The sequence below is a fragment of the Podarcis bocagei genome, assembly GCF_964188305.1.
Source record: "Podarcis bocagei genome assembly, chromosome: 4".
NCBI lineage: Eukaryota > Metazoa > Chordata > Lepidosauria > Squamata > Lacertidae > Podarcis > Podarcis bocagei.
In genome coordinates, this window is record NC_138128.1 from 29,262,727 (window position 1) to 29,289,733 (window position 27,007).

A 27,007-nucleotide genomic window follows, 5' to 3' on the forward strand; every position below is an offset into this window, starting at 1 on the left:
GGATAAGAACAGAAATCGTGCTCCGGCGGCGCGGCGGCAGCAGGAGGCCCCATTAGCTAAAGTGGTTAAGAACAGTTTCAGGTTAAGTATGGACCTCCGGAATGAATTAAGTACTTAACCCGAGGTACCACTGTATCACTTTAGAAGGAAAGGATGGCTTTTGGTCTTGTATTATGGTATGCCATTAAGTATACAGAAGAGAGGAAGAGTTTCTTTGCATGTCAGGAAGAGTTTTCAGAACATTAAAAGGGAGCCTTGTGGGATAAGACCAAAGATCCATCTAGTACAGCATTCTGTTCCCATAGTAACCAGACAGATACCTCTGGGAAGCCCACAAGAAGGATATGAGTGAATCTTTCAGAAGAGCCCAATATCGTGAGCAAAATCAGCAGATTGAACAAGTAGCTGGTTGTGGGTTTTTTGCTATGGAAGTTACCAGTGAGAAGTAATTAGTTACGGACCTAACATCCCAAGCAGATTAGCTTTGTTTAAATGCAGAACTGCACTGGACCAACCAGGTTATGTTTGAAAGCATGAACTCCTTGATTAAGAAAGATCAGCAGTTCATTGGACCCTGGGAAGTTCTAATTTTCCAGAGTGGGTGTGCAAAGGTAGTATTTTACCATACATTATTTTGCACATCAACTATGTATTTAAAGGATGGATGTGCTGTGGGGTTCTCTTAGTAATGTGTTTCAAAGTCGAATATTTACAGAGTATTATTTTTATGACTATCTAGGCTGATTACCTGCAACCAAAATTGCTGGGCATCTTAGCCTTCTTCAACATGCAGTTGTTAAGCTCCAGCATAGGAATTGAAGATAAGAAAATGGTGAGTGAACTACGTCTGGGTGGTAGAACCCCTATGTGGAGCTTCATTTGACACAGGTACAATTCTGGGATTAAGGAAGAAGCTGGGACAGTGCTAGATTTCTTTGGAGCCTGGCGGAAAAAGATAGAAGTCCAAATTCAAAAGAGAGTAAAGGGTGGTGAACAGTTGCATACTTTTATCATGCAGCTTGGTGGTTAAAAATAATTCTTCTTTTTTCTTCTTCCCAACTGCAGGCCTTAAATAGCTTGATGGCTTTAATGAAGCTTATGGGCCCCAAACATATAAGTGCAGTAAGAGTGAAGATGATGACAACACTCAGGACGGGGCTGAGATACAAGGATGATTTCCCTGAGTTGTGCTGCAGGTAAGAATACTGTGCACTGATTTATGACTACAGTCTAAGGCAGTGATGGCCAAACTTGGCCCTCCAGCTGTTTTGGGACTACAATTCCCATCATCCCTAGCTAATGGGACCAGTGGTCAGGGATGATGGGAATTGTGGTCCCGAAACAGCTGGAGGGCCAAGTTTGGCCATCACTTGTCTAAGTGCTTTATTGTGACTTATGGTGAATCCCTGTGTGAGTAACTGCAAATAATTATGGCGCAGACATTCATGATTGATTTTTCTTTTTTTATGTCTGTGTACTGAGAAATATATAGCCATGCTCTGTATGTTAGGATGCTGAGATTTTTTTTTCCAAAATTGTCCTCTTTGTTTAGGGCTTGGGACTGCTTTGTGCGCTGCTTGGATCAAAGTCACCTTGGCTCCCTTCTCAGTCACGTGATCGTAGCTCTGCTGCCCCTCATACATATTCAGCCGAAAGAAACAGCAGCCGTCTTCCATTTTCTTATCGTTGAGAACAGGTATTCTAACATAAAACATTTTAATAATGATTATGGTGGTATCGTACTGGCAGCCAGTTTAGAGAAGACTTGCAGCCAAAATTGTGTATATTCTGGTGTTAAAAATAAAAATAAAAATCTGTGGTAAGGTAATTTAAGTTTTGTGATCTGCATAAAGGAGAAACTTTGCATTATTTGTTTTGCATAATTTATTCTACAAATTTGCTGTTCAGTATTAATTATTCTGATAGGTGTGTGGAAGGGCCAGAACTATGCAGAGCCCTGAAGTTTCTCCCCCAGGAAACACCGTTGCAAAATCCCTTTCACAGGTGGTAAATTGGAAATGGGTCCTTTCACAGAAACTGGGGGGGGGGGGGAATACAACATTTTAATTCAGGTTCATGGGAAGCCCATGCTGTCTGCCTCTTCTTTTTATTTTAACTTTCCTCCCTCCCCCACCCCCTGTCAGCAGCAAACAGCAGAGCATTGGAGAGTAGGGGTACAAGGTGGTTCTCTTGTCAAAGCTTCTGACCCAGCTTTTATATATCTGAATCCAGTGTTATTTTTTCTAGAAAAAGAGGTGCTCACCATGAACACCTCCCTCATTCTCTTAGAACGGCAATGGTGCCCACCTGAGAGGTGCCAGAAAGGAGTCCCTGTGAGTTCCCCCTGAAAAAAGCCCTGTCTAAATCTATATCTGAATACAAAAATAAAAGATCTCTAGATTTTTCTCAACTGTAATAGAGTACTTCAGTTTTGCTAATTCTAACCAAATCGGTGAACAAATATGGGTTGGAACAATAGCAGTTTATATAAGTTTATATAATGTTATATGATGTTTATATAAATAGCTCCCTTTTAGTTTGTTTTTAAATTATTATTATTATTTCAGTGTACTGCGGGGTTGTTTTTTTTAAAAAAAGTGCATGAGTGTTTTGTAAGAGATTTTGTTTTATTCATTAGGAATGCAGTACAGGATTTTCTACATGAAATATATTTTCTGCCTGACCATCCTGAACTAAAAGACATTCAAGTCGTTCTTCAGGAATATAGGAAGGTATAGATTTCGTGATGTTTTGATATTTAAAAACAGAATGTTCATTTGAAGTTGGAAATGGGGTATTGGATACCCTTGATGTCCAGTGTTTGTGTAAATAAAAGTGGCTCAATTAGCATGCTATGTTAAACCAATGGTTTACAGTGAACATGTAGATAATTCCTCCTCTAATGCGAAGAGTAACCATGAGCCCTGCCTTAGCGTTTTGTCCGAACCAGGAAAGGTGATTTGTTTTGTTCCAAATTTCAATGTGAAGACAAAGTTTGCTGTTGGATTACTAATTATGATTTGTTAGAAGCAAAACAAACCATAATCTCATAAATCGGGGATTGAGATTTGTTGCTTACACTAGGGGAGAAGTAAAGTGGGAGCAACCATGATGCTCATACTAAACCATGAACTATTATTTACCATGATGTGCAAACACTACTAGTGGGAGAAATATTTCTGAAAATTGATCTGTAAGATACCCTCATGCTGTTTGTCCTAATGATAGACAAGCATAAACATGGTACAAACAATATAATATGGCACAGACCGCATCCCTTTTCCCACCAAAACCAACTGGGGGATATACTCAACTAAGTTGGAGTAGACTCATTGAAATCAACGGACTTAAGTATGACTACTGTTGGATAATCCCCCACTGTGTGTTGGTACATTTAACAATGGGTTTGTTCATTGAAACATGTACTCTGATGCATTTTGCCTTAGGAGACTTCCAGGAGCACAGACTTGCAGACAGCGCTACAGCTCTCTATGAAAGCTATTCAGCACGAGAATGTAGATGTTCGGATTCATGCTCTCACCAGCCTGAAAGAAACATTATATAAAAACCAAGTAAGTAAAACTGTAAAGCTCAAAGGCTCTGAGATGGGTAGCTAGCACTGCAATTCTATACGTGTCTATTTGAAATATGGGACGCGGGTGGCGCTGTGGGTTAAACCACAGAGCCTAGGACTTGCCGATCAGAAGGTCGGCGGTTCGAATCCCCGCGATGGGGTGAGCTCCCGTTGCTCAGTCCCTGCTCCTGCCAACCTAGCAGTTCGAAAGCACGTCAAAGTGCAAGTAGATAAATAGGTACCGCTCCGGCGGGAAGGTACGGTAAATGGCATTTCCGTGCGCTGCTCTGGTTCGCCAGAAGCGGCTTAGTCATGCTGGCCACATGACCCGGAAGCTGTACGCCGGCTCCCTCGGCCAATAAAGCGAGATGAGCGCCACAACCCCAGAGTCGGTTACGACTGGACCTAATGGTCAGGGGTCCCTTTACCTTTTACCATTGAAATTAGCTGGACTTGCATCTGAATAGACATGTAAGATTGTTCTGCAAATAATCACACCGTGTATCTAGAATCGTAAAACTACACCACTGATTCTAAAACCACATTATGAATATGAATGCAATTAAGAATAAGTCAAGTTATTGCCTTTTATGATGAATTTCTCTTAATTTCCTATTAACAAAGCTACCCATTTGATTTTAGAATGAAAGAAACTTAGCTTGCATTCTAAGAATTTCTACAGTGAAGCCATCCCCGCCCCCTGCCACATTGTTAATTCTGATCTTTATCCGAATAGACTTCTTTTGCTCCCACCAAAGAAAGACAGTATTTCTGTTTTATCCAGGGTTCCAAAGCACTCAATCATTTGTAGTATAATGTCTGTTTCTTCCTTTCTCTTGTCAGCATTGCTGAGAAAGGTGATCTATACTAGATAAATTATGTGATATTCAGTTACCAGTCACACAGTAAAGGAGCTTGTCGTTTTCAGTGTCAGCCTGACAAGAGAAGAGAGATTTGTTGTATGTGGTGCATTCTTTCTCCTTGGCTTTTTAAAGTATCTGTTTCTTAATTCCACCTTAATGTGCACAATTGTACTCGCAGAGTAATTACTGGACAATAGGGAGCATTCCCCCACACATTCTCTAATGTTCGCCTTTTGTTTTTGAGACCATTCATTGGATTGCCCAGCACTGATTTAGCTTGGATAAGAGAAAGAGAGAGAGAGCTCCTTTAGTCACTTGTGGAGGATACCAAGCATTTAAGATTTATTCTAATCTGTTTTCTGGCCTGGATTCAAGATGGAAACCACTTTGGTTGCCCTGTTGGATGATTCATTCTGTGCACTCAGACGTGTCAACCCCACATGCTACAATCAGAGACCCTTGACAGCCACTGAGGTGATGGGCAAGCCATAAATTTAAAGCACATGACTCTTACCCAGAGAATCCTGGGAATGGTAGTTTATCCCCTCCCAGTTCCTAGGATTCTTCGGGTGAAGTCATGTACTTTAAATGTACAGTGGTACCTCAGTTTTCAAATGTCTCGGAAGTCAAACGTTTTGGTTTTTGAACGCCGAAAACCCGGAAGTAAATACTTCGGTTTTCAAACACTTTTCGGAAGTCGAACATGCTATGCAGCTTCTGTATTGAGTTTTCCGGAAGTAAATGCTTCAGTTTTCGAACGTTTCAGAACTCAAATGGTCTTCCAGAACAGATTATGTTTGAAAACTGAGGTACCACTGTATAGTGTGTACATAGCCTGAGTTGGATGGGTTAATAACTGACCTGTTATAAGGGCCCCATCTTGTGTCTATTTCATTCGATGTCTAGGGCCTAGTTTTTCTGGAAAACACAATAGGTTCATAGCATTAACTGTACTGAGTTTTTATTTTCCTTATAACTGTGCTACATAAAAAGAAGAAATTAATAATTACATCTGCGTCTGTACTAGAATTGTGCTTAGATGTTCTAATTGTTTTATTGCTTGTGTATATGCTGCCCGGGACTCCTTCAGGAGGAAGGCTGGTATATGAATTAAATAAATAACAAAATAATTAATATGGTATCACATTGGAATATGAAGTATGCATGTATAACTTGCTCTCCTCCCCCCCCCCCTTAGGAGAAGCTGATAAAATATGCAACAGATAGCGAAACTGTGGAGCCAGTTATTTCCCAGCTGGTGACTGCCCTTCTAATTGGCTGTCAGGATGTGAATTCTCATGCCCGGCTACTTTGTGGAGAATGTTTAGGTGAACTGGGAGCTATAGATCCAGGCAGGCTGGACTTCTCAACAAGCAACAACCAAGGAAAAGGGCTTACATTTGTGGTAAGGAATGCTAATACCGGCATCTCATGTAGTAGGTATCTTTGTATCATACAAGGAGAAATCGGTAGTTGTATAGGGTTGTATGCAATGCTGCTGCTCTGCTCACACAACATCCTTCTGAATGAACATTTTTTTGTATGTGGTGGTTTCTCACTAAAGGATGAAGGGGGTCCATTCCCAGCTTCATATCATAGAAAAGGGGGAGATGCTGTAGTCTGTTGCCATCTTCCTTGCCCCTTCTTGGGCTGCTCTGGGTCAATAGAGTTGTTTTGCTGAATGCCTTTGACCCAAGCGTTATGACTCTCATTGAAAGTCACGGTGTGACTTCAGTGACCCTGGAGGACTCCCAGCCCCCATCATTTCTTAGTCCCAATTTGAAACTAGATTTTGGTAGTGACCAGGCAGAGGATATCAACAAAGCAGCTCATCTAAGAAATCTTACTGCTTTCCCCTAAGACTGGTGTAGAAGATCCAGATTTCGCTTATGGATTATTCATGGAGTTGACAAGAGCGTTCCTTGCTTATGCCGATAATGTCCGGGCTCAAGATTCTGCATCATATGCCATTCAGGTAAGGAAGGTTTGTTTGATAAAACGGTATTGACAACTGCCTTTTTACCAAGAGGAAAAAAGGCGCTTGCGATTGATCTGGCCCTTGGAGCCAGTAAGGTTTCACCACCCTCTCTTTTATTGGCTTAAGTAGCTTCAGCTGGGAGCTTCGATCCAAATACTAATTGCAGAAAACCTTTGCTTCATGATAATTACTGTTCAAAATCTGATTTGCAACTTGTTTGAAAGCAAACTATGTTTTAAAATATATATATGTTGCCCATCATTTGTCTATATCAAATAACCACAACATTTTCTTCATTGCTTCAGATGCCTTGTCAAAATTTATCTTTTTTGCCCAGGCTTCTCCTGGACCCTGTTTTATGTGTTTAAATCTCTTTCATTTGCTTTTATATGCTTTTAGGTTGTGTTTTGTTTTCATGATATATTGCTTGTTTTTTGGACTGTTGTATATTTTCAAAAAACTGGTAACATGATACAAATGCTTTTAAATAAATGAATGTATTAAAATAGCATGAAGATTGCAAATATGGTTGTGAGTGTCGTCTGGAGGAGGAAAAACTTACACATGTAGCAGATTTCCCAAAAAATAACCAGAGGCAATTGTACTTCATCCAGCAGAGCTTTTACTGCTGCTGAAGGCAAATGAGCATAATTGCCTCAAATCCAATACATTCATGACTGGCACAGTCCATAAGACATCCAGTTGCAGCAGACTTAACTTAAATTTAGCTTATAATAAGACTAAACCTTAACACTATAAAATACAGGACACCACACCAGAACACCAGAAGGGACGCGGGTGGCGCTGTGGGTTAAACCACAGAGCCTAGGGCTTGCCGATCAGAAGGTCAGCGGTTCGAATCCCCGCGACGGGGTGAGCTCCCGTTGCTCAGTCCCTGCTCCTGCCAACCTAACAGTTTGAAAGCACATCAAAGTGCAAGTAGATAAATAGGTACCGCTCTGGCGGGAGGGTAAACAGTGTTTCCGTGCACTGCTCTGGTTCGCCAGAAGCGGCTTAGTCATGCTGGCCACATGACCCGGAAGCTGTACGCCGGCTCCCTCGGCCAATAAAGCGAGATGAGCGCCGCAACCCCAGAGTCGGTCACAACTGGACCTAATGGTCAGGGGTCCCTTTACCTTTTACACCAGAACAAAGAGAAAGTGAGTGAAACCCAGGCTCCTCCTGGCTTGACTGTAACAGTCAGCATGATCTTGACAGAAAGGATAACAGAACCAGCTTAAACCAGCTGCACTCAGCTTCCCAGAAGGAATAACCCAAACATCAGAATCCTTCTGCCTGTTTCTTTCACGTAGAAAGAAACCTTCTAGAACCCTCCTGAACTAACCAGAATAGGAAAAATCTTTACACATCAGATCAATACTTTCTGTACTAAGAAATGCAAACTAACAGTAAGAAAGGTAATTGGGAGTGGCGAAGAGGAGGGGCCACCTGAGGTACAGTCCTGATAGCCAGACCATGGTTTTGCAGTGATGTCTTAAACTAGACTATTGTGTCTAGAATGAATGAGGCAATGGAAGTGTTCATTTTCTGTTTCATTGCTTAAGAATAATTCATGTTGAATAGTTTATTCTGTACAGTGCAAATGTATTCATATAAAACTTGCTCTCTCTCTTTTTAGGAGTTGCTTTCTATCTATGATTGTAGGGAGACAACCACTGACAGCTCAGGAGGCAAGCTTTGGAAAATGTTTCCTGATCATATTCAGGAAATATTGGAACCTCATTTAAGTACACGGTATGTGTGATGGCCACGTTCCAGCCAAGTCTCGGGCTGCTGTTTGAGTACTCATGCCACCAGATAAGAGATTAATTATTATTTACCAGGCTAACCCTTCTCAGACAACCTCCAAAAGGCCCCCAGGGTCTCTCTGAAGCTTCCTTGGGTAACATAATATTAAAGCTCTAGGCTTGAGAGTGTTTATAATAGGCTGAGACCACACCAGGTTTACGAAACAAGGAACAAATTTAATAAGATGAAAAAGACAGTACAGTTGTACCTTGGAAGTCGAACGGAGTCCGTTCGACTTCCAAAACGTTTGAAAACCAAATTGCGGCTTCTGATTCCTGCAGCCAATCAGAATCCGCGGAAGCCCCATTGGATGTTCGGCTTCCAAAAATAGTTGCAAACTGGAGCAGTCACTTCTGAGTTTGCGACATTCGGGAGCCAAAACATTCGGGAACTAAGCTGTTCAAAAACCAAGGTACTACTGTGTAAGACAAGCAAATGTTACGGCAAAAGAAAATTGAGGCCCGCAAATTACAAAAACCCAAAATATTCCCTTTGGAGCTAAAACAAATCAAAACTGGATAAACACGACTCACTTGTCAAATGCTTAAGCAGCCCCAAAACTCACCAAGCTTGCAACGAGGCCTCTTGTTCCTGGAAGCCTTCCTCCAAAGCTCATCAGAACGTCTGCAGATCACATCAGTTTCTCTTTATTTACTCCCACTTAGCCACCGACATGCTTATATAGTTTCCCTGTGTACATTATGTGCCACTGCTCTTGGATTATTGGCTCACTGAAGTTTAGAGCTCCTACGTTTACTGCCCTCAGAGAGAGATGTGCAATTAGTCACATCAGTAATGGTGGACACCTATGCCTAGAACATTGTTGTTTCATTGGTCTTCCTTTTCTGTTGAGCTAACACATACCAACAAGCTTTGGAAATTTTGTTTACAGATACAAGAGTTACCAGAAGGCTGTAAACTGGACTAAGGTTAAGAAGCCCATTTACTTAAGCAAATTAGGCAAAAATTTTGCAGACTGGTCAGCAACCTGGGCTGGTTACCTTATAACTAAGGTAAGAATAATGAGCACATACCTCAGTTAGATGAACTTTGCAATGTTACCTTGACCTCAGATTTCCAAGAGCTATGCTAAGCCGTGTAATTCTTGTTCCAGGTGCGACATGATCTTGCCAGTAAGGTTTTCAACTGCTGCAGCATTATGATGAAGAATGACTTCAAGGTGACAATCTATCTCCTTCCCCACATTCTTGTCTACGTTCTTTTGGGATGTAATCAGGAGGATCAGCAAGAGGTGAGAGCCACTTTACCTGTTTTCTCCAAAAGTACTTGTGATGACCCTGCATATGTGGTTTGCCAATCACTTCCCTTAGTTCCAGGTACAAAGAAAAACAAATTATGACATTCGTTGTAGGGAGAAAGCTAGCTAGCAACATGCCTAAGAGCAATCTAGAAATTATGTATCTCAAAGCCATGGTGGAATCCTTGTTGCTGACTGTTTATGACTGTTCTTGGTGATAATTGCAGCTTCTTACTACATTTGTCTGATTCTTTTTTTAATTTTTGGCACTCTGCTTTTGAAAAATAAGTTGGTGTCTGAATGGACTGTGGCATCCACTCTACACTCAATTCCCCTAGGATACCTGCCTCCGAGAGAGGACCCAAACATGTTGCTGAAAAACAACACGTGCTGATTCTAGGTGTGCTTGCATGTAGGTGGAACCCAGAAAATACACACAACCCAAGATTTGAAAAAGGAGATCTTCATTTATGGAATCCGGAGGATAAGAACATATACACCACTAATTTATGTGTGGGAATGCAGAGATATAAATAAAATTGTGGGTGCATGTGATTGTAGTTCTGACACATACATGACTCTAAGCTGATAATTTGAGATGCACTATGCTAAGAGGAGGAAAAGAAAGAGTTTGGGAGTATGACAGAAGTCATACAAATTTCCAGAATGTAGATATTGTTAGCTGTACTTTTTTCTAGTTCAGACTAAGCCACTAGAGTGACGCAGATATGGAAGAGCCCTTAAACAGAAGCAGGAGTGGGGTGTTCCATGCTTGAAAACTTCTTTTTCTCCCCACTTCAAACCTGAATTGTCAGTGATCCCTTTCCAAAGTTTCAGAGCCTTAAAATCCAACAGAATATGCCTTGTGAATGCAGAGTAAAAACACACTGTGGGGCTCAAATGTTGAACAGATAACATTTCAGATTGCATTATAAAAGGTGATCTGACGGGAAATGTTTTGCTTTATGTCCTGGGAAGACTGTAATGTTACTGTAAACCAAGGATAATGTTTTGGGGTTTTTTACTAACTACTAATGTTTTGTTTTGCTAACAAGGTGGAGACAGAGAGAAAGGTTATTCACAGTAAACTGTTAACTATGGTTTGCTGTGACATGCAAAGGAGGCAAAAACATTAACCAGTCCTGAGTCTCTAAATGTCGTGCCAGTTTTCATAATAGCAGTAAGAATTCCAAGTTTGCTTTTTAATTATACATTGTCCAGGTGTTTGCTGAAATCATGACTGTTCTGAAAAACGACGACCCTTTTGCAAGACAATGTGAAGATAGCGCTTCAGATCTAAGCCACTTAAGCACGCAGACAGTATTCTCCATGCTTGATCATCTAACGCATTGGGCTAGGTATAAATCCCAAAGGCTGAGTGCTGAGAAAGCTGCTAGGAAGTCAAATAAGGACCATGCAGAGCTTCAAGGTTAGTAGTTCCCTTGTGTTTCAGCTGTTCTTGCAAAGGTTTTGTTTATTCATTTAACAGAATTTATACACTATTTGATTGTAGTAAATTACAAGAAAAGCAAATTACAAGAAAATTACAAGAAAAATCAGAACTATCAATAAAAACGCAGTCAAAAACAATTACAATTAACGGTGAAAGAGATCAAAACGCATCCACGTCTCCACGTCTGGATAGACTTGCCTAAGCAAAAATGTTCTGAGCAGACACCAAAAAGAGATCTTGAAGGTGGTCCTGATATCAATATGCAGGGAGTTCCAAAGTTTAGGTGCTGCTACACTGGGAGATTGATAGGCTCCTTGAGGCCTATCAATTGATCCTTCTTGTGCAGGTATCCTTCTTGTACAGGTGGCCTTTTTAAGATTCCCTGATCCTAAGCCATTTACAGTGTTAATTTTAATGGCATTTAAAAAAACCCTTTTTATTCTCTAGCACCAAATGAGGAATATGGAGAATATCAAAGCGTGGTCCGTTTTCTTGACCTCATCCCTCAGGATACTCTGGCTGCAGCTTCTTTTCGCTCCAAAGCATACACAAGAGCAGTAATGCACTTTGAATCATTCATCATGGAAAAGAAGCAAAACATTCAGGAGCACCTCGGATTTCTTCAGGTTTAACTTTCTTGCCATAATATAAAACAAACTTGAACTTCAGTGCTTCAAACTGTTTCTTTTTCTCCATTTTTATACTATGTAACTTTATTTGCTTTGCTTTTGTTTGCTGTGAGTGACCAGTTTGGGTTTTTTCCCCCCACCTCCTTTACTCTGTGGCATAAAGTAAAAAAAACAGCTCACTTGTCTGGTAAGGCAAGTGCCACTTACTTTTCCTGAGCCTCACCATTTCAGGTAGGCTGTGCCATGTTTATAGGAAAGACAAGAGCTCCTAATTGGCATGAGATTTGAAGGGAGATCAATTCACATTTGAGTGTGCAGATACAATAAATAGGTTTTATATTAAGAGAAATATAATTCAGTATTTGCAAAAGTAGATTTTGATAAACTGAGAAAACATGAAAAGTCACTTTGGATCACTTTTCAGAGGAAAAGAAAAGGAGAGTTACCAGCATTTTGAGAATTATTAAATAGAATCTTGAACGTATCATAAGACCTGTGAAGAAGTAGTAATAATAATAATAATAATAATAATTTATTATTTATACCCCGCCCATCTGGCTGGGTTTCCCCACCCACTCTGGGTGGCTCCCAACAGAACACCAATAACAATAATAAAAAAGCAACAACGTCAAACATTAAAAACTTCCCAAAACAGGGCTGCCTTCAGATGTCTTCTAAAAGTCATATCGTGTTTATTTCCTTGACATCTGAAGGGAGGGCGTTCCACAGGGTGGGCGCCACTTCCGAGAAGGCCCTCTGCCTGGTTCCCTGTAACTTCGCTTCTCACAGTGAGGGAACCAGCAGAAGATCTTCAGAGGAGGACCTCCGTGTCCGTGCTGAGCAATGGGAGTGGAGACACTCCTTCAGGTATACTGGGCCAAGGCCATTTAGGACTTTAAAGGTCAGCACCAACACTTTGAATTGTGCTTGGAAACGTGCCATTGAATACAACCTAGGGAAATTGTTCGCAAAGCTTTTAAGTTGCGGGTTATTTGGCTGGCCAGAATGCTTCCCAATGACGACTATTTTTTTCCTGTTCACACAAAGAAATTGTATGCAGCTATGCATGAGCCAGATGGCGTAGAAGGAGTGAGTGCAATACGGAAGGCAGAGCCATCCCTCAAAGAACAGATCCTGGAGCACGAAAGTATTGGCTTGTTGAGAGATGCCACAGCTTGCTATGACAGGGCAATGCAGATGGAGCCTGACCAGGTAAAGCCTATATGTCCTCCTCATTCCTTTTGGCTTCCTTCACCTGTACAGGAAAAACAATAATAAGCAATGCAGTTGCATCTGATTTAGTATATATCCTAGAGAATGACACAGCGGGCATATATTTTGTAGCTTTGTTTGTCACTGGAGAACCATAGTGAAAATCAAGCCAATGCTTAGCCCCTCTACCTTTTTCTGCATCTAAGCCTAAATTCATAGCCATTATAAACTAACTATAACAATCAGGCATTCTTCCCGTTTTCTCCTGTCTCCACTTGCTCTAATGTCTCCCTTATGCAGTTCCCTGGATGGAAGCCTTTTGAGGCAGGGAATATATAACTTCATTTTTTGTAAAGAGAAAGCAGGCGTCGGGTTGTGGCTAGGAAGTCCTAGATTTACTGTATTTTTTGCTCCATAAGACACACGTTTTCCCTCCTAAAAAATAAGGGGAAATGTGTGAGCGAATGCAGGCAGGAGGCAGGCGGGAAAAGCCCCCAAGAGCCACACACACACTCCACGCACTCTTTAGGGAGCCTTAGCGCTCCCCTTGCCCGGGATGAAGGCTCCCCTTGCCCGGGAGAGGCTGCGCGTGGCTATCCCATAAGCAAGGACAGCAAGAGGGATCGCTGCACAGCAATCCCATTTGCTGTCCTGGCTTCTGGGATTCAGAATATATTTTTGTTTTCCTCTTCCAAAAACTATGCGCTTCTTATGGTCTGGTGCGTCTTATAGAGCAAAAATACGGTAAATTGAACTGTGTAATTCACTGGGTGATGTTGGGCCAGTCACTCTCTCTCAGCATAACTTGCCTCCTCAGGTTGGCTATGAGGATAAAAAAAGAGGAATGGGGACCATGTTTGCTTGCTTCAGCTCCAAGAGAGATACAAATGTAAAATGCAAATGTGGTTTTTCTTTCCTCACTTCTAGATAATTCATTATCACGGTGTGGTGAAGTCTATGTTAGGTCTTGGTCAGTTGTCTACTGTAATCACTCAAGTGAATGGAGTACTTGCAAAGAGGTAATATGACTGATATGTTCTTTGTTAAAAAATACAAAGTATGTTCCATTGCTCCAATGGTCTGGTGCAGATATACTGCTAGTTAGCTGAAATACTCATTCACTTCCCACCTCTTTTCTGTTGTTTCCCTCAACCATGGATTTAGTAGTTGCCAACCTACTTTAGTGAATGCAAACCAGACCCTGAAGTTAAGAAATCTCACATGGCAGAGGTTCTAGGGAACCATCCATATCTTCACAGTATTACATGGGGAATAGCCTATGAGTCATTCAGGGAGCAATGTCTGGTGTGTGCATCTAGTTTAACAGGAGGGAGACTTGTTCTTGCCACTCCCACTGTCTTCCCAGAAATGCCTTTTTGAGAAATGTGTTCCTAACCAGGTATCTAGTACCTTGGATCCTGAACGCCTTGGTACTCAGACGTTTTGGCTCCCAAACACGGCAAGCCCGGAAGTGAGTGTTTCGGTTTGCGAACGTTCTTTGGAACTGGAACGTCTGACGGGGCATCTGCAGCTTCTGATTGGCCGCAGGCCGTGCTTTGGTTTCCGAACGTTTTGGAAGTCGAACGGACTTCCGGAACAGATGCCGTTCGACTTCCAATGTACAACTGTATCCCATTTCCTAGGAGAAAATAGGAGAAGGGTACCACGCCTCTGCCTATAAACAAAAGAAGAATGGGAACTGTGGGGTTGCATGCTCCTCCCCTCCTTTGATGTTACTGTCTCTTCGCAGCCATAATCAGGATTCCCTCTTAACCAAGATACATGGCTGTTTTCATAGATAGGAGGAAACTTTCATTAGCAGCAACTCAAGTTAATGGGGCCAAACCACTGTTAAAGAACTGCAGGGGAAGACTTAAAAGCCATTAGGACACAAGTTAGAGTCCTGTTGGATCAGACCAGAAGCTCATCTTATTGAGCAGCCTGTTCTCATGGTGGTAACCAGATGTCTGGTGGAAACCCACAACCTTCCCATCAGCAGAAGGACAATTGGATTCAATTCCTACAGAAAAAAATCACACAAAGGATCAGCTTGAATAATTCTGTGTGTGTGTGTGTGTGTGTGTGTGTGTGTGTGTGTGTGCGTGCGTGTGTGTGTGTGTCTTTCTCTGTATTCCGTGTACTGACCTAAGTTTGCTTTTTACCTTCCTAGGCCTGAATGGACTTCTGAATTAAACATGTACAGAGTGGAGGCAGCCTGGAAACTGACACAGTGGGATTCTCTGGAAAATTACATAGCTGCAGGTAGCTATTTAGAACAAATGCCAAGATGGTATTTATTACGCTGATGCTGGATAAATTTTTAATTTAAGCAAATATCAGATCTACAGTAAAATAATAATAATAATAATCTGTATTGTGTTGCTGGATTACATTGAAATGAAAAAGTGCTTTTTACTTTCTTTCTTTTAGATGAAAAGTCAAATACATGGAGTGTTAGGCTTGGACAGCTGTTACTCTCGGCCAAAAAGAAAGATGCTACCCGGTTCTATGAAACTTTGAAAGTTGTTCGAGCAGAGCAGATAGTTCCTCTTTCGGCAGCGAGTTTTGAAAGGGGGTCATATCAGCGAGGTTATGAATATATTATCAGGTGCAGCTTCCATTTTGCATGTTCAGTGTCTCGAAGCGTCAGATACTGGTTTAGCGTTTCATTTCGTGCACTGGGGAACATTTTTTGCTGAAACCATAATGCACATTTTTGACAGTGCTCATTTGGGATAACTGCTTTTTCTTACCCATCTTGTTCCTGCTTCAGGCAAGAATTCCAACATAGAAAATTTATCCGTGCATTTAAAAAACCATATTGGAGCCATGGCTATGGTCAAAAGGAGAGGTAGCCAACCTAGTGCCCTCGAAATGTTGCTTGTACTACAACTTGCATACTACAACTAGCCTGGGCAGTGGCTGGGGAAGATGGAAGTTGCAACTATTTTTTTAATGCTTTCACTTTTATCATAACTTTCTGGAGAATAGGACAGGATATGAGATTTCTCGTGAGATTGCACTAGTTTTTAGGCATCTTCCGTACACCACAGTTGTGGCAGGGGGAGCAAAATGTTAGCAGGATTTTTCCATTTGGCATCCTGATGATAAATTCACATTGTGTATTTTGAGCATTCAGTGTGCTTTGAATACATCTTGGTAACCCTCTGGGGTGGATTAATAGTATTAGTCCTTCCATCCCCATCTGCTTTACAGGGACACAGAGAAAGAGGCTTTGCATAGAACCATCTAGCGTAGGAGTTGAGAACCTGTGCTCCTCCAGATGTTGTTGGACTACAGATCCCAGCATTCCTGACCGTTGTTCATGCTGGTTTAGACTGATGGGAGTTGTAATCCGTGAACATCAGGAAGGCCACAGGTTCCCCGAGATCTTCTAGATCTGAGATTTGTATCTGGTAATCCCAGGTTGCTTGTGCTAGGTCTTCCAGGTCATTTCAGGATGTCCAGACACCAAAGTGTATCAGTAGTTCTCTTGTGCGTAGCATACCACTGCCAGAAGGGGTTCTTGTTAGATTACTGAGGGAATTGTTCATGCAGACAGTGAAACAGAATGAAAACACATGGCACTGTGTTGCTTATCAAGCGGATTTTGTTTTGTTTAACTGCAGGCTACACATGTTGTGTGAGTTGGAGCACAGCATTGGATCAATCCTTCAGCAACCTGATAGTGATTATGGTAAAGATTCTCTGAACTGGTGTGCTCGCATAGAAATGACGCAGAACTCGTACAGGGCAAAAGAGCCCATCCTGGCACTTAGACGGGCTTTGCTCAGCCTCACTAAAAGGTGAAACCAGGCTTATTTTGTGTGCTTTCTATCCTGAAACTTTCTATCCTGAAACTCCAAGTGAGATACTGGCTAAAATGGATTGAAATGTCATATTTAAACAAAAAGAATCCCACTGCCAAGTCATTCTAAAACACACAAGCATATCTGTTGAAAGAAGCTTGGGTGTGTCCAAGGTATGGGGGTTTCATTTAAGCTTTGCAACTACCTATGAAGTGAAAATTAAGCTTCATGGTTGAGTGAGGATTAGAACCTTAGGTCTGTTACACCAAATGAGGCCGTAATTTTTCAGTATGTCCTGAGTCTACTGATCCTAAGTAAGATGTATTTATTCACATTGCTTGTAATGCAGACATTTGTGTTCCTAGCTAGACCTAGAGGCAGCTTTGCAGGGTGAGAATGATCCAGAGTGTCTTAATGTTAGAGCTATCAAATACAATGTCATGTTGCAAGTCACCATGTAAATAATACTATGTAGTAGGTAGAACTCTGATGAATAGGATGACTCATAAGGGAAGATGCACAGGAACCAAAGCTTTATTTTAAACCAGTAGCTTGAATGAGGCTTGATAGCTAACAGGTAGCATGAACAATCGTCTTTTAAGATTGGCTAAATTTGTGGAACTGCTTCCACAAACTCTGCATCTTTGGTACCTGTTGAACACCTTTCACAAGCAGTTCCTTTAATATATTTTTTTTAACTTAGTTTATATTTTTACAGAAAGGGTTACAGTGAGCAGATGGGAGAATGCTGGCTCCAAAGCGCTCGAGTCGCCCGGAAAGCGGGTCATCACCAAACAGCATATAATGCCCTCCTCAATGCTGGTGAATCCAAGTTATCTGAGCTATATGTAGAAAGAGCAAAGTGGCTGTGGTCCAAGGTAAGGAAGTTAAATAGAATAAAGCCTGCTGTCATGACACTAAGGTTGGACCCTTCTTTGTCAGTGGGTGAGGCTGGGGATTCAGAAAAGGTGAGGGAATTGCCCTCAAGGCCAGCCTCAGATGGATATAATACACCAGAAGTACATACACAAGTCTGTTGTGCCAGTGGTCCACAGTGGTCCTGATGCCATCGTCCGACTCCAGCTCAGAAGCTCACAGTCTCCTCCACTCCATCAGAGCTGTTGACTGCTAAAGCAGACTGGTCTTCTTTTAAAATGAAGCATCTCCTCTTTCCAGAGATGGAGCCAGCTGCTGAAATGCAACTGCATCCTTATTTAAGGTTCAGCCGAGGATGGTTGCTGCTGAAGCAGCGTTCAAGCTCTGTCACTGAAGCCTCGCCTTCATACAGCTGAAGACAATCCCTCAAAGCAAGAGTGTATTCCTCAGTGCATAACTGCGTGGAGCAAACAGAACATTTTATAGAAAGGTGTACAACTTGGAAATAAATAAGTGAGGCTTCTATATGTGAATTTATGGGCACATATCTGTAACACTATGGGTCATGATTTATTTACAGGGTTCCCGCTTTGTAAAATTCAGAAAACGAATGCTAACTTATTGATAATGGTTTTTCTTTTTTTAGGGGGACGCTCATCAAGGTCTTATCATTCTTCAGAAGGGGGTTGACTTATGTTTTCCAGATAACCAAGTACCACCTGACACTAAAAGTAAACTTATTCATGGGCAAGCCCTGTTGCTAGTGGGAAGATTTATGGAAGAAACTGCCAACTTTGAGAGTAATGCCGTAATGAAAAAATATAAGGTAAGCACTAAACTTAGAGCATTTACGTACTATATTGTAACATGTAGAGATGTAGTAAAGGCGTGTTGAATTATATGATATTGCTTTTTAGTTATTTGTGTATTTTTTCTAACTTGTACTTTGTAGGACATTGTTCAAACATAACTGACTGAGTGAGGAATTATATCCAGCATTATGCAAATTGAATGCAATATGCACAGTCCAGTTTTCATTTCTGCTCTTCCCCACTGCCAGTCCTCTGCACCTCTAAAAAAAATGCTGGCAGAGGTGTCCAAACACTGTGGGGTACAGTGGATTGGGGGGAGGGAGTCACCTAATATTGGGATGGAGGAATTTTCCACCCCTCATGCAAGGTTCCCGGTTTTCGGATGATACTCCCCTCTCCCTGTCGTCCACTGTAGCTCCATAAGACATAACCCTGACCTTCTGGAAATACTTTTTTGGCGTTCTAGGCGACTACAAGAGGGAAGGAGGAAGGGAACCTCAGTTGCACTGGTACAACCGAAGATTCTTAATTCTAACTATTCATTTCTAACTCCCTTCCCATTTCCCCCCCCCCCCTTCCAGGATGTTACTACTTACTTGCCAGAATGGGAGAATGGACACTTCTACCTTGCCAAATACTATGATAAAGTGATGCCTACAGTAACAGAAAACAAGATGGAAAAACAGGGAGAACTGATTAAATATATTGTTATTCACTTTGGAAGGTTAGAAGGCACACTTGCTGTTCAGTTGGTGCACTTAGCTATATTTGGTTATGCACATTAAATATCTGTCACTATGTAGCAGATGGCTTGGGGTTGTGTTGATTTAGTAGGAGTGTGTAAACAGCCTTAGTATGGGTTATGGGATTAAAGAACCGTTTATATCATTTACAATTTTCCTATTAAAGATTACATGTCAGCATTTTACTTTCAGATCCTTACATTTTGGAAATCAGTTCATCTACCAATCAATGCCAAGAATGTTATCTCTGTGGCTTGACTTCGGAGCTAAAGCATATGAATGTGACAAAGGTAGGAATTTTTTATATTAAAAAAACACACTGTTTCTACATTATCTAGAGACAATTTTTTTCTTTTTTTATACTAATTGCATTAGTTTCTGTATTCTGGACCTGGATGGTCCTGTTGGAGTGACCAGAAGTGAACTGGTATTGACTTTATGATATGTGCCATGATCCTTGAAAAGTAAATATCAGTGAAGATTTTCCAGATCCTCATAGCAAAATAAGGATTGTTTTACATCTTATCATCTAGGTAGTCGTCATGATCGTGCACAAATGAAAAACGACTTGGCTAAAATCAACAAGGCGATTACAGAGCACACCCAACTTTTGGCTCCTTACCAGTTTTTGACGGCTTTCTCTCAGCTGATTTCCCGAATCTGCCACTCCCATGATGATGTCTTTGTTGTTCTTATGGCAATCATTGCGAAGGTTTTTGTAACTTACCCTCAACAGGCAATGTGGATGATGACTGCTGTATCCAAGGTAACTTGATAAATACAGTTGCATCTCTCTCTCTCTCTCTCTCTCTCTCTCTCTCTCTCTCTGTTTTTCGCTTTCTGTCTCCAAACACAACAGCCAGTTCATTTTTCAGATACATGAGCAAATTTTGTGTGTGTGGAGTTGCCGCTTTCTTTAAAGGGTCCCTCATACACAGTGGTTTTAATATACTAGATTTCCAGTCCCTCTTTAATTTTCTAATCAAATATCGTTTTCTTAACTAAAAGCAGAGGAAGCTGCAGTTAGGTCAGTTATTCTGAGTATTTTGAAACTGCATGACAGGTCGACTTCATTTATTTTAAATTTTTTATCCCAGGCAATCACCCTTCTAGACATTGAGCTAGCACGGATCTGCTTAGCTGCTTTATAACCATCCTCATAGGCCCTTATTTGAAGCCATGTTGTCTCACTCATACGTAATATTTGCATCTCATGAGGGCTCATCTGGGGCCTATGTTAGTGTTTTTAAGATGCCAGGCAAATAAATTTTGGTTTTCCCAGTCTTTTAACTTCTATAGCTTACTATTTCTGCTGTGCTGGTTTTTAGTACTGCCTTTAATTGTTCTAAACTGACGTCCTGTGGTGTTGTTGTAAAACCACCCTGGAACTTTTGAATTGAAGAGTGATACAGAGATATTTGAAATGAACTCTTTCTTTTTTGTAGTCCTCCTACGCAATGCGTGTGAACAGATGCAAGGAAATCCTCAACAAAGCTATTCACATGAAGGCATCTCTGGGAAAGTTTATAGGGGATGCAGCTCGCCTGACAGATAAACTCCTAGAGCTGTGTAACAAATCGGTAAAGTTTATTCCGCAGAGAAGTTGCTCCTTTCCCATAGTTTAGCGTTGCTAATCAGATTTAAAGGATTCTTCTACTTGGTGAAACAAGAATGTACAATCTGATGTTTTTTTCTGGAGGAGACCCCAACTTCCTGGAGCAGATATGGGGTACTGCTGCAGGACAGGTGCTGCAGAATTTATTCCATCAACGGTGTCAGTTCTAATGGGAGATAGATACTGTTGGACTTTACCTACAACATTATTATCATGCTACTTGACACTTGAAGATAATAATTTAGTTTCAATCCTAAGCCCATTTGCTTGGTAGTAAACCCTATTTAACCCAATGGGACTTACTTAGGAGTGGATAGGGTTAGGATTGCTGCCTAAGACGATTTATAAAGATGAAAATGCTAGGTTACTTTTCCCCGAGGCTTCAAAATCATCATTTCAAAGTGATCAGATTTTCAGTAACTTTATTGGTTTTAATAAAGACATAATTGATAAATAAGCACACTTTGGTATTAAGAGGTCTTTGATCAGCTATGCTCAGTGCTTTTTTTCTAAAAAAAATGGTTGGGGGTACTCTTATTTTGAGTAAATCACCATTTTATAGTTCAAATCGGGGGAAATAAATACAGTAAATGGACAAAAGTACAAAGATTCACAAAATGTTTAGGGGTACGTACCCCTGTCTTTCCCCAGAAAAAAGCACTGGCTATGCTTATTGTTGTACTGACTAAAAAAATAAATAAATTCAGCTGTTTGCTTGGTTTTCCTTGCACAGTTTAATTATTGCATTGAGGTTAGTTCTAACACAAGGAACTCCCCTGAACATAGTTTGTGGAGATGAAGTTCAGTCCCATTTCACAAAAGGGAGGGAAGAATTGGAAATATTCCTAACTTGTGAAATAAAAGTTGTAAATGGAAACTGTTAAGAGTGTCAGTATCTTTTAAGTATTTACCTTATCCTTTGAGTAGTGTGCATTAACTTTTTTCCCAGGTTGATGGGAGCACCTCCACATTAAGCATGAACATTCATTTCAAAAGTCTCAAAAAGCTGATAGAGGAGCAGACGTTTAGTGAAATCCTTATTCCTTTGCAATCGGTGATGATACCTACTCTGCCTTCGGCTCCTGGCACACATTCGAATCATGATCCTTTTCCTGGGTGTTGGCCTTACATTGCTGGCTTTGGTGACACAGTGAGTATTAAGGTTCTGTGTTTAAATATATATTGATGCAAGTTAGCTCTTTAACATACAGTAAGTTACTTGGCTGCAGAAGTGAATAGCAGAAAAGAAATAGAGGGGAAAGGGTCTTTGATAAGGGGAAGGATGAACTGGAGCCCTGGGGAGGTTGTCTGGATAACCAGTATACATATATGGACCGATGTAAAGTTTTGAGATTGTTCAGATTAGGTGTAGATTTCACCAAGAGAATACATTAAGCATTTTTTTTTCATGCTAAATTGTTGCTGTCTTTTTCTTTAGGTTGAAATCCTTTCCTCTCTTCAGAAGCCCAAGAAGATTACTTTAAATGGTTCAGATGGGAAGTCCTATATCATGATGTGCAAGCCAAAAGATGACCTAAGAAAGGACTGTCGACTCATGGAGTTCAATTCCCTGATAAATAAGGTTCTTTCACTCTTTAAGTGTGTTTTGCAAAGCTGGATTTTGGCAGTCCAACTAACCTTTTCACCCCCTTACTTTCCATTGGGGCTTTGTAGGAGTATTGCCTCGTTAACTGCCCCCCCCCAATCATGAATTAATAAAGAAATAAAATTTTATTCACAAAAAGAAGAGACTTGAAACAAAACAATATAATGTTTGCTAAATCAACTATAGCAACCATTTATGATATTTATTCAGGAACCCTCCTCCAGACTCTTTACTTTTGCAGTACAGTTGTACCTTGGATCCCGAACACTTTGGTACTTGGATGCTTTGCCTCCCAAATGTGAATGTTCCAGTTTGCAAACGTTCTTTGGAACCCGAATGTCTGGCGGGGCTTCCTGCAGCCAATCAGAAGCCGCGCTTTGGTTTCCGAACGTTTTGGAAGTGGAACGGACTTCTGGAACTTCCAAGGTACGACTGTACTGAGAATTCTTCATTATTAGGCATCGACGTCTGCATGCATGTACGTATGCATAAAAGACCCTTGAAGCATCTAAACCATAAATGAGCAATCTTGACCATTTTAATTCCAGTAGCCACAACCTTTCAGACGTTGATATTTTTTCTACGGAGCAAGTGTTTGGTCCAAGTATATGAGAAGAAAGTGAAACCTCTGTATCTGTTTTCATAACTCTTAATACCCCATGGGCTTAGTCTAGAAAGCAACACTTAATTTCTGTCTAGCTTTCCTTTTCTGAAAAACAATGCCCCCCTCCCAATCTCATCCTCTGATGTCACATACCATCCTGACCACTCTGACAACTCTTGGCTCACAGCAATCATCTGATATGCCAACCGTTACTGAGGAAGGCAGATGCTGATACATGTAACTAAACAGTTTGAGATACTGTACATACTATTTTTCTTATTTGTACAACTATAATAAAGAACTATGGGATGGATCCCAGCCATTGCCAGAGTCCAGCAAATATTTCAGCTAAGATCCTTTTCAAATGTGACATTGGGTATGTGGTGGTGGTTTCTTAAACTGTACAGGGTTATCTTTAGTTAGCCTCCATGAATTGCTGCTGCCTACTTCACACTACTTTAGATCACCAACTATGTATGCCCTTTTTGGCAGAAGAGAGAATAGCATGGAATAGCTGGAAGGGGATGAAAGATAGGTAGGTGTGTGTGTGTGTGTGTGTGTGAGAGAGAGAGAGAGAGAGAGAGAGAGAGAGAGAGAGAGAGAGATTTTATTTATAAGGTATATATGGCATTGGTCTTATGGTTGATGATATGTTTCTTCCATAGTGCTTAAGAAAGGATGCAGAGTCACGAAGGAGAGAACTCCACATCCGAACCTACGCTGTTATTCCTCTGAATGAAGAATGTGGAATAATTGAATGGGTGAACAACACTGCTGGCTTAAGAAATATCCTGATCAAATTATACAGAGAGAAAGGTAGGAAACAAAAGCCATTTTTAAATGGAAGAATAAGTAAATGTGTGTGACAACAGAAGATGTGGAAGGGAGAGTGTGGAATGTTACACAATCCTTCAAAATATGTCATGTTGGTCTCCCATGCTCTGATTAGTATACAGCGGCTGCGTTTTCACATAATGGTAAGCAATAAACTATAGCTTGCTACACTTCAAAGTGTGCCTACTTTTTTCCTCCCTACTAATGCTGAACGAAAACCAACTACAATACTTGGTTTACAGTTGTGCCCAGATCAGGGATCATATTTGCTTTACTCGAAACCAAACCATGATTATAAGCCTTGGTTTGTTCCTGGTTTAACAGGGACGCGGGTGGTGCTGTGGGTTAAACCACAGAGTCTAGGACTTGCCAATCAGAAGGTTGGCGGTTCGAATCCCTGTGACGGGGTGAGCTCCCGTTGCTCGGTCCCTGCTGCTGCCAACCTAGCAGTTCGAAAGCACGTCAAAGTGCAAGTAGATAAATAGGTACCGCTCCTGCGGGAAGGTAAACGGCGTTTCTGTGCACTGCTCTGGTTCGCCAGAAGCAGCTTAGTCATGCTGGCCACATGACCCGGCTCCCTCGGCCAATAAAGTGAGATGAGCACTGCAACCCCAGAGTCGGTCACGACTGGACCTAATGGTCAGGGGTCCCTTTACCTTTTTCCTGGCTTACCTATTGTGGTTTGAGCAAAACAAACCAAGACCCCTGGTTTAAACATTCAAGCTAAGCCAGGGACTTTGCTTTGCTTCCTCTGCGTGTGGTTGGGGAGGAGCAGGGGAGGAGCAAAGCAGGTGCGATTTGCTTGTGCACTGTAAGCTGTGGCTTATGGCCTATCAAAAGGTGCAAATGTAGCCTCAGTGTTTACTCAACCTACCACCGCTGACTAGCTTAACTGTATAGCATTAGCTTACTGTGTCTAACTGATTTTTCTTTCATAGGTGTCTACATGACAGGAAAGGAGCTACGTCAATGTATGCTTCCAAAAACAGCACCTCTGTCGGAAAAACTGAAAGTTTACAAAGAAACTCTGCTTCCCCGGCACCCTCCGATTTTTCATGAATGGTTTCTGAGGAAATTCCCTGATCCTACTTCCTGGTCAGTTTGTTGCCCTTTACTATTGCATTTATGTTGCTGTCATGCCAAGGGTTAAAAAGAGAGCCAGTTGTAATGTAGCAGAAGCTGTGAAGGCAATAAGTTTATTCATCATAGGCATGATGAATGGGATCTTGGTTTCTTTGCTGTGATCAGAAACATTTAAGTAGAAGGGTAAGAAGGCCCAAATAACCATGTGCTCCTATGGTATTTCTTCTTTCTAGGTACAGCAGCAGATCAGCCTATTGTCGTTCCACTGCAGTGATGTCAATGGTAGGGTACATACTAGGGCTTGGTGATCGTCATGGAGAAAATATTCTGTTTGATTCCTTAACAGGTGACTGTGTGCATGTGGATTTCAACTGCCTGTTCAATAAGGTGAGAAACTAAAACACTTCCATTGTCTCAAGTAATTGAAAACAATTTTCCTTTTCAAATGACGTTGCACGGTTCAAAGAAGTTGCACAGCTGAACACTTGACAAACTAAAGGATTATGTTGGAAGTTACGTCATGAATATATTTCTGTGGTGTCTGCTTGAGGTACTCCTGTAAATGTTTAAGGCAAACTTCACTTCAGAACTTAGCATTACCGTATTTTTCGCCCTATAGGACGCACTTTTCCCCCTCCAAAAATGAAGGGGAAATGTGTGTGCGTCCTATGGGGCGAATGCAGGCTTTCGCTGAAGCCTGGAGAGCGAGAAGGGTCGGTGCGCACCGACCCCTCGCTCTCCAGGCTTCAGGAGAGCCCCAGCCCCACAAGGTCGGGGGACAGCGGGGAGGCGGAACGCCGCCATCCTGCTGTCTCCCGATGTGGTTTGGAGGCTGAAGGCGGGGGGACGCGTGCTTCTCCCCGCCGCCAGCCCCGCAAGCTCCGGGGACAGCTGGGAGGCGCAGCGCATCTTCCCGCTGTCCCCGGACCTGGTCTGAAGGCGGGCGGCAGGGAGAAGAGTGCTTCTCCCCGCTGCCGGCCCCACAAGCACCTGGGGGGGAAATAACTTTTTTTTTCTTTATTCCCCCCCCCAAAAAAAAACTTGGTGCGTCCTATGGGCCGGTGTGTCCTATGGGGCGAAAAATACGGTATATGATGCCAAAAATATTTCGTTTTGGCATCCAACGACCAAATCAGTTGCTAGCAAACAGTCGCTTTATATACCTTTTACCTGTTCATTATGCTCAGAGAAGATCATGACAAAACAAAAAGCAAAATATAAAGACGTCAACTATAACTATATGTATATGAGATCATTCAAAGTATCTGTTCGCCTTTCAGATTTTACATAACAATATTAAATTTACAGTAGTGTACTGGTTGGTTAAGTTTCGTTGGAATTACAATCTTATGCAACAGTTAATGTGCACCACATGAGAAGGGTAGTCTTACGAAATCCTACAATGAATTATTTTCTTTTGAAGGGAGAAATGTTTGATTTTCCGGAGATTGTTCCATTTCGCCTTACACATAACATGGTCAATGGTATGGGTCCAATGGGGACGGAAGGTCTCTTCCGAAGAGCTTGTGAAGTTACACTGAGACTCATGCGTGATCAGAGAGAACCACTAATGAGGTACAACAACAGATGTGAAAAACTTCATTTGCTATCTAACTTTACAATGTGAACTATTTAACCACTGTAAATTCCTAGCCGCACTTTAAATTTTCAGGGTTGGGGGGGGGGGTGCGGCTTATATTTGGGCCAATACGGTACATGCAAGATGCTGTGAGCATTTTGAAGGAAGAGTGAGGTGTAAGTAACAACAACAACAAAGTTATGTTTGTGTAATGATTTAGAATTGCAGAAGTTGAAAGATGTATAAATGATGTTTCTTTTCCACCGAAACTACAACTGCAACTAAATGAATTGTCTTGAACTTTCCTTTGTTTATATGTCCTCTAGCGTTTTGAAGACTTTTCTCCACGATCCTCTTGTGGAATGGAGTAAACCAGTCAGAGGCAATACAAAAACCCTCGTGAATGAAACTGGAGAAATTGTCAATGAAAAGGTGACTTGGTGGGGGTGGGGACACCTTAAATACAGATGGGACAGTTAATTCAAATTGTGTACCAAAAATTCAGATTCTGTGCTAAGGAGTCCCACACTTGGGCTACATACACATCGTACATTTAAGATACATCTCCCCCCTTCACAATAATCCTGGTAGTCTACCCCTTATAGAGCTACAATTCCCAGAACCCTTAACTACATTTCCTAGGATTCTTTAGGGAGTCCATGTGCTTTAA

General features: G+C 41.4%; 1 protein-coding gene across 1 annotated transcript in view; it reads left to right on the forward strand.

Moving 5' to 3' along the window:
• Window positions 1–27,007, forward strand: part of ATR (ATR checkpoint kinase) — a 47,658-nt gene that overhangs the window by 19,952 nt on the left and 699 nt on the right. Inside the window, exons 17-46 of the mRNA XM_081189875.1 lie at window positions 740–832; window positions 1,066–1,196; window positions 1,553–1,696; window positions 2,639–2,732; window positions 3,447–3,572; window positions 5,636–5,842; window positions 6,299–6,412; window positions 8,055–8,170; window positions 9,117–9,237; window positions 9,339–9,476; window positions 10,704–10,911; window positions 11,383–11,561; window positions 12,612–12,776; window positions 13,704–13,795; window positions 14,947–15,038; window positions 15,207–15,384; window positions 16,406–16,582; window positions 17,304–17,463; window positions 18,108–18,287; window positions 18,855–18,997; window positions 19,209–19,306; window positions 19,550–19,782; window positions 20,462–20,596; window positions 21,581–21,781; window positions 22,070–22,213; window positions 23,507–23,657; window positions 24,614–24,770; window positions 24,992–25,145; window positions 26,182–26,333; window positions 26,664–26,769. Coding sequence (XP_081046001.1) covers window positions 740–832; window positions 1,066–1,196; window positions 1,553–1,696; window positions 2,639–2,732; window positions 3,447–3,572; window positions 5,636–5,842; window positions 6,299–6,412; window positions 8,055–8,170; window positions 9,117–9,237; window positions 9,339–9,476; window positions 10,704–10,911; window positions 11,383–11,561; window positions 12,612–12,776; window positions 13,704–13,795; window positions 14,947–15,038; window positions 15,207–15,384; window positions 16,406–16,582; window positions 17,304–17,463; window positions 18,108–18,287; window positions 18,855–18,997; window positions 19,209–19,306; window positions 19,550–19,782; window positions 20,462–20,596; window positions 21,581–21,781; window positions 22,070–22,213; window positions 23,507–23,657; window positions 24,614–24,770; window positions 24,992–25,145; window positions 26,182–26,333; window positions 26,664–26,769 — 4,389 coding nt within the window. The remainder of the gene's footprint in view (window positions 1–739; window positions 833–1,065; window positions 1,197–1,552; window positions 1,697–2,638; window positions 2,733–3,446; window positions 3,573–5,635; window positions 5,843–6,298; window positions 6,413–8,054; window positions 8,171–9,116; window positions 9,238–9,338; window positions 9,477–10,703; window positions 10,912–11,382; window positions 11,562–12,611; window positions 12,777–13,703; window positions 13,796–14,946; window positions 15,039–15,206; window positions 15,385–16,405; window positions 16,583–17,303; window positions 17,464–18,107; window positions 18,288–18,854; window positions 18,998–19,208; window positions 19,307–19,549; window positions 19,783–20,461; window positions 20,597–21,580; window positions 21,782–22,069; window positions 22,214–23,506; window positions 23,658–24,613; window positions 24,771–24,991; window positions 25,146–26,181; window positions 26,334–26,663; window positions 26,770–27,007) is intronic.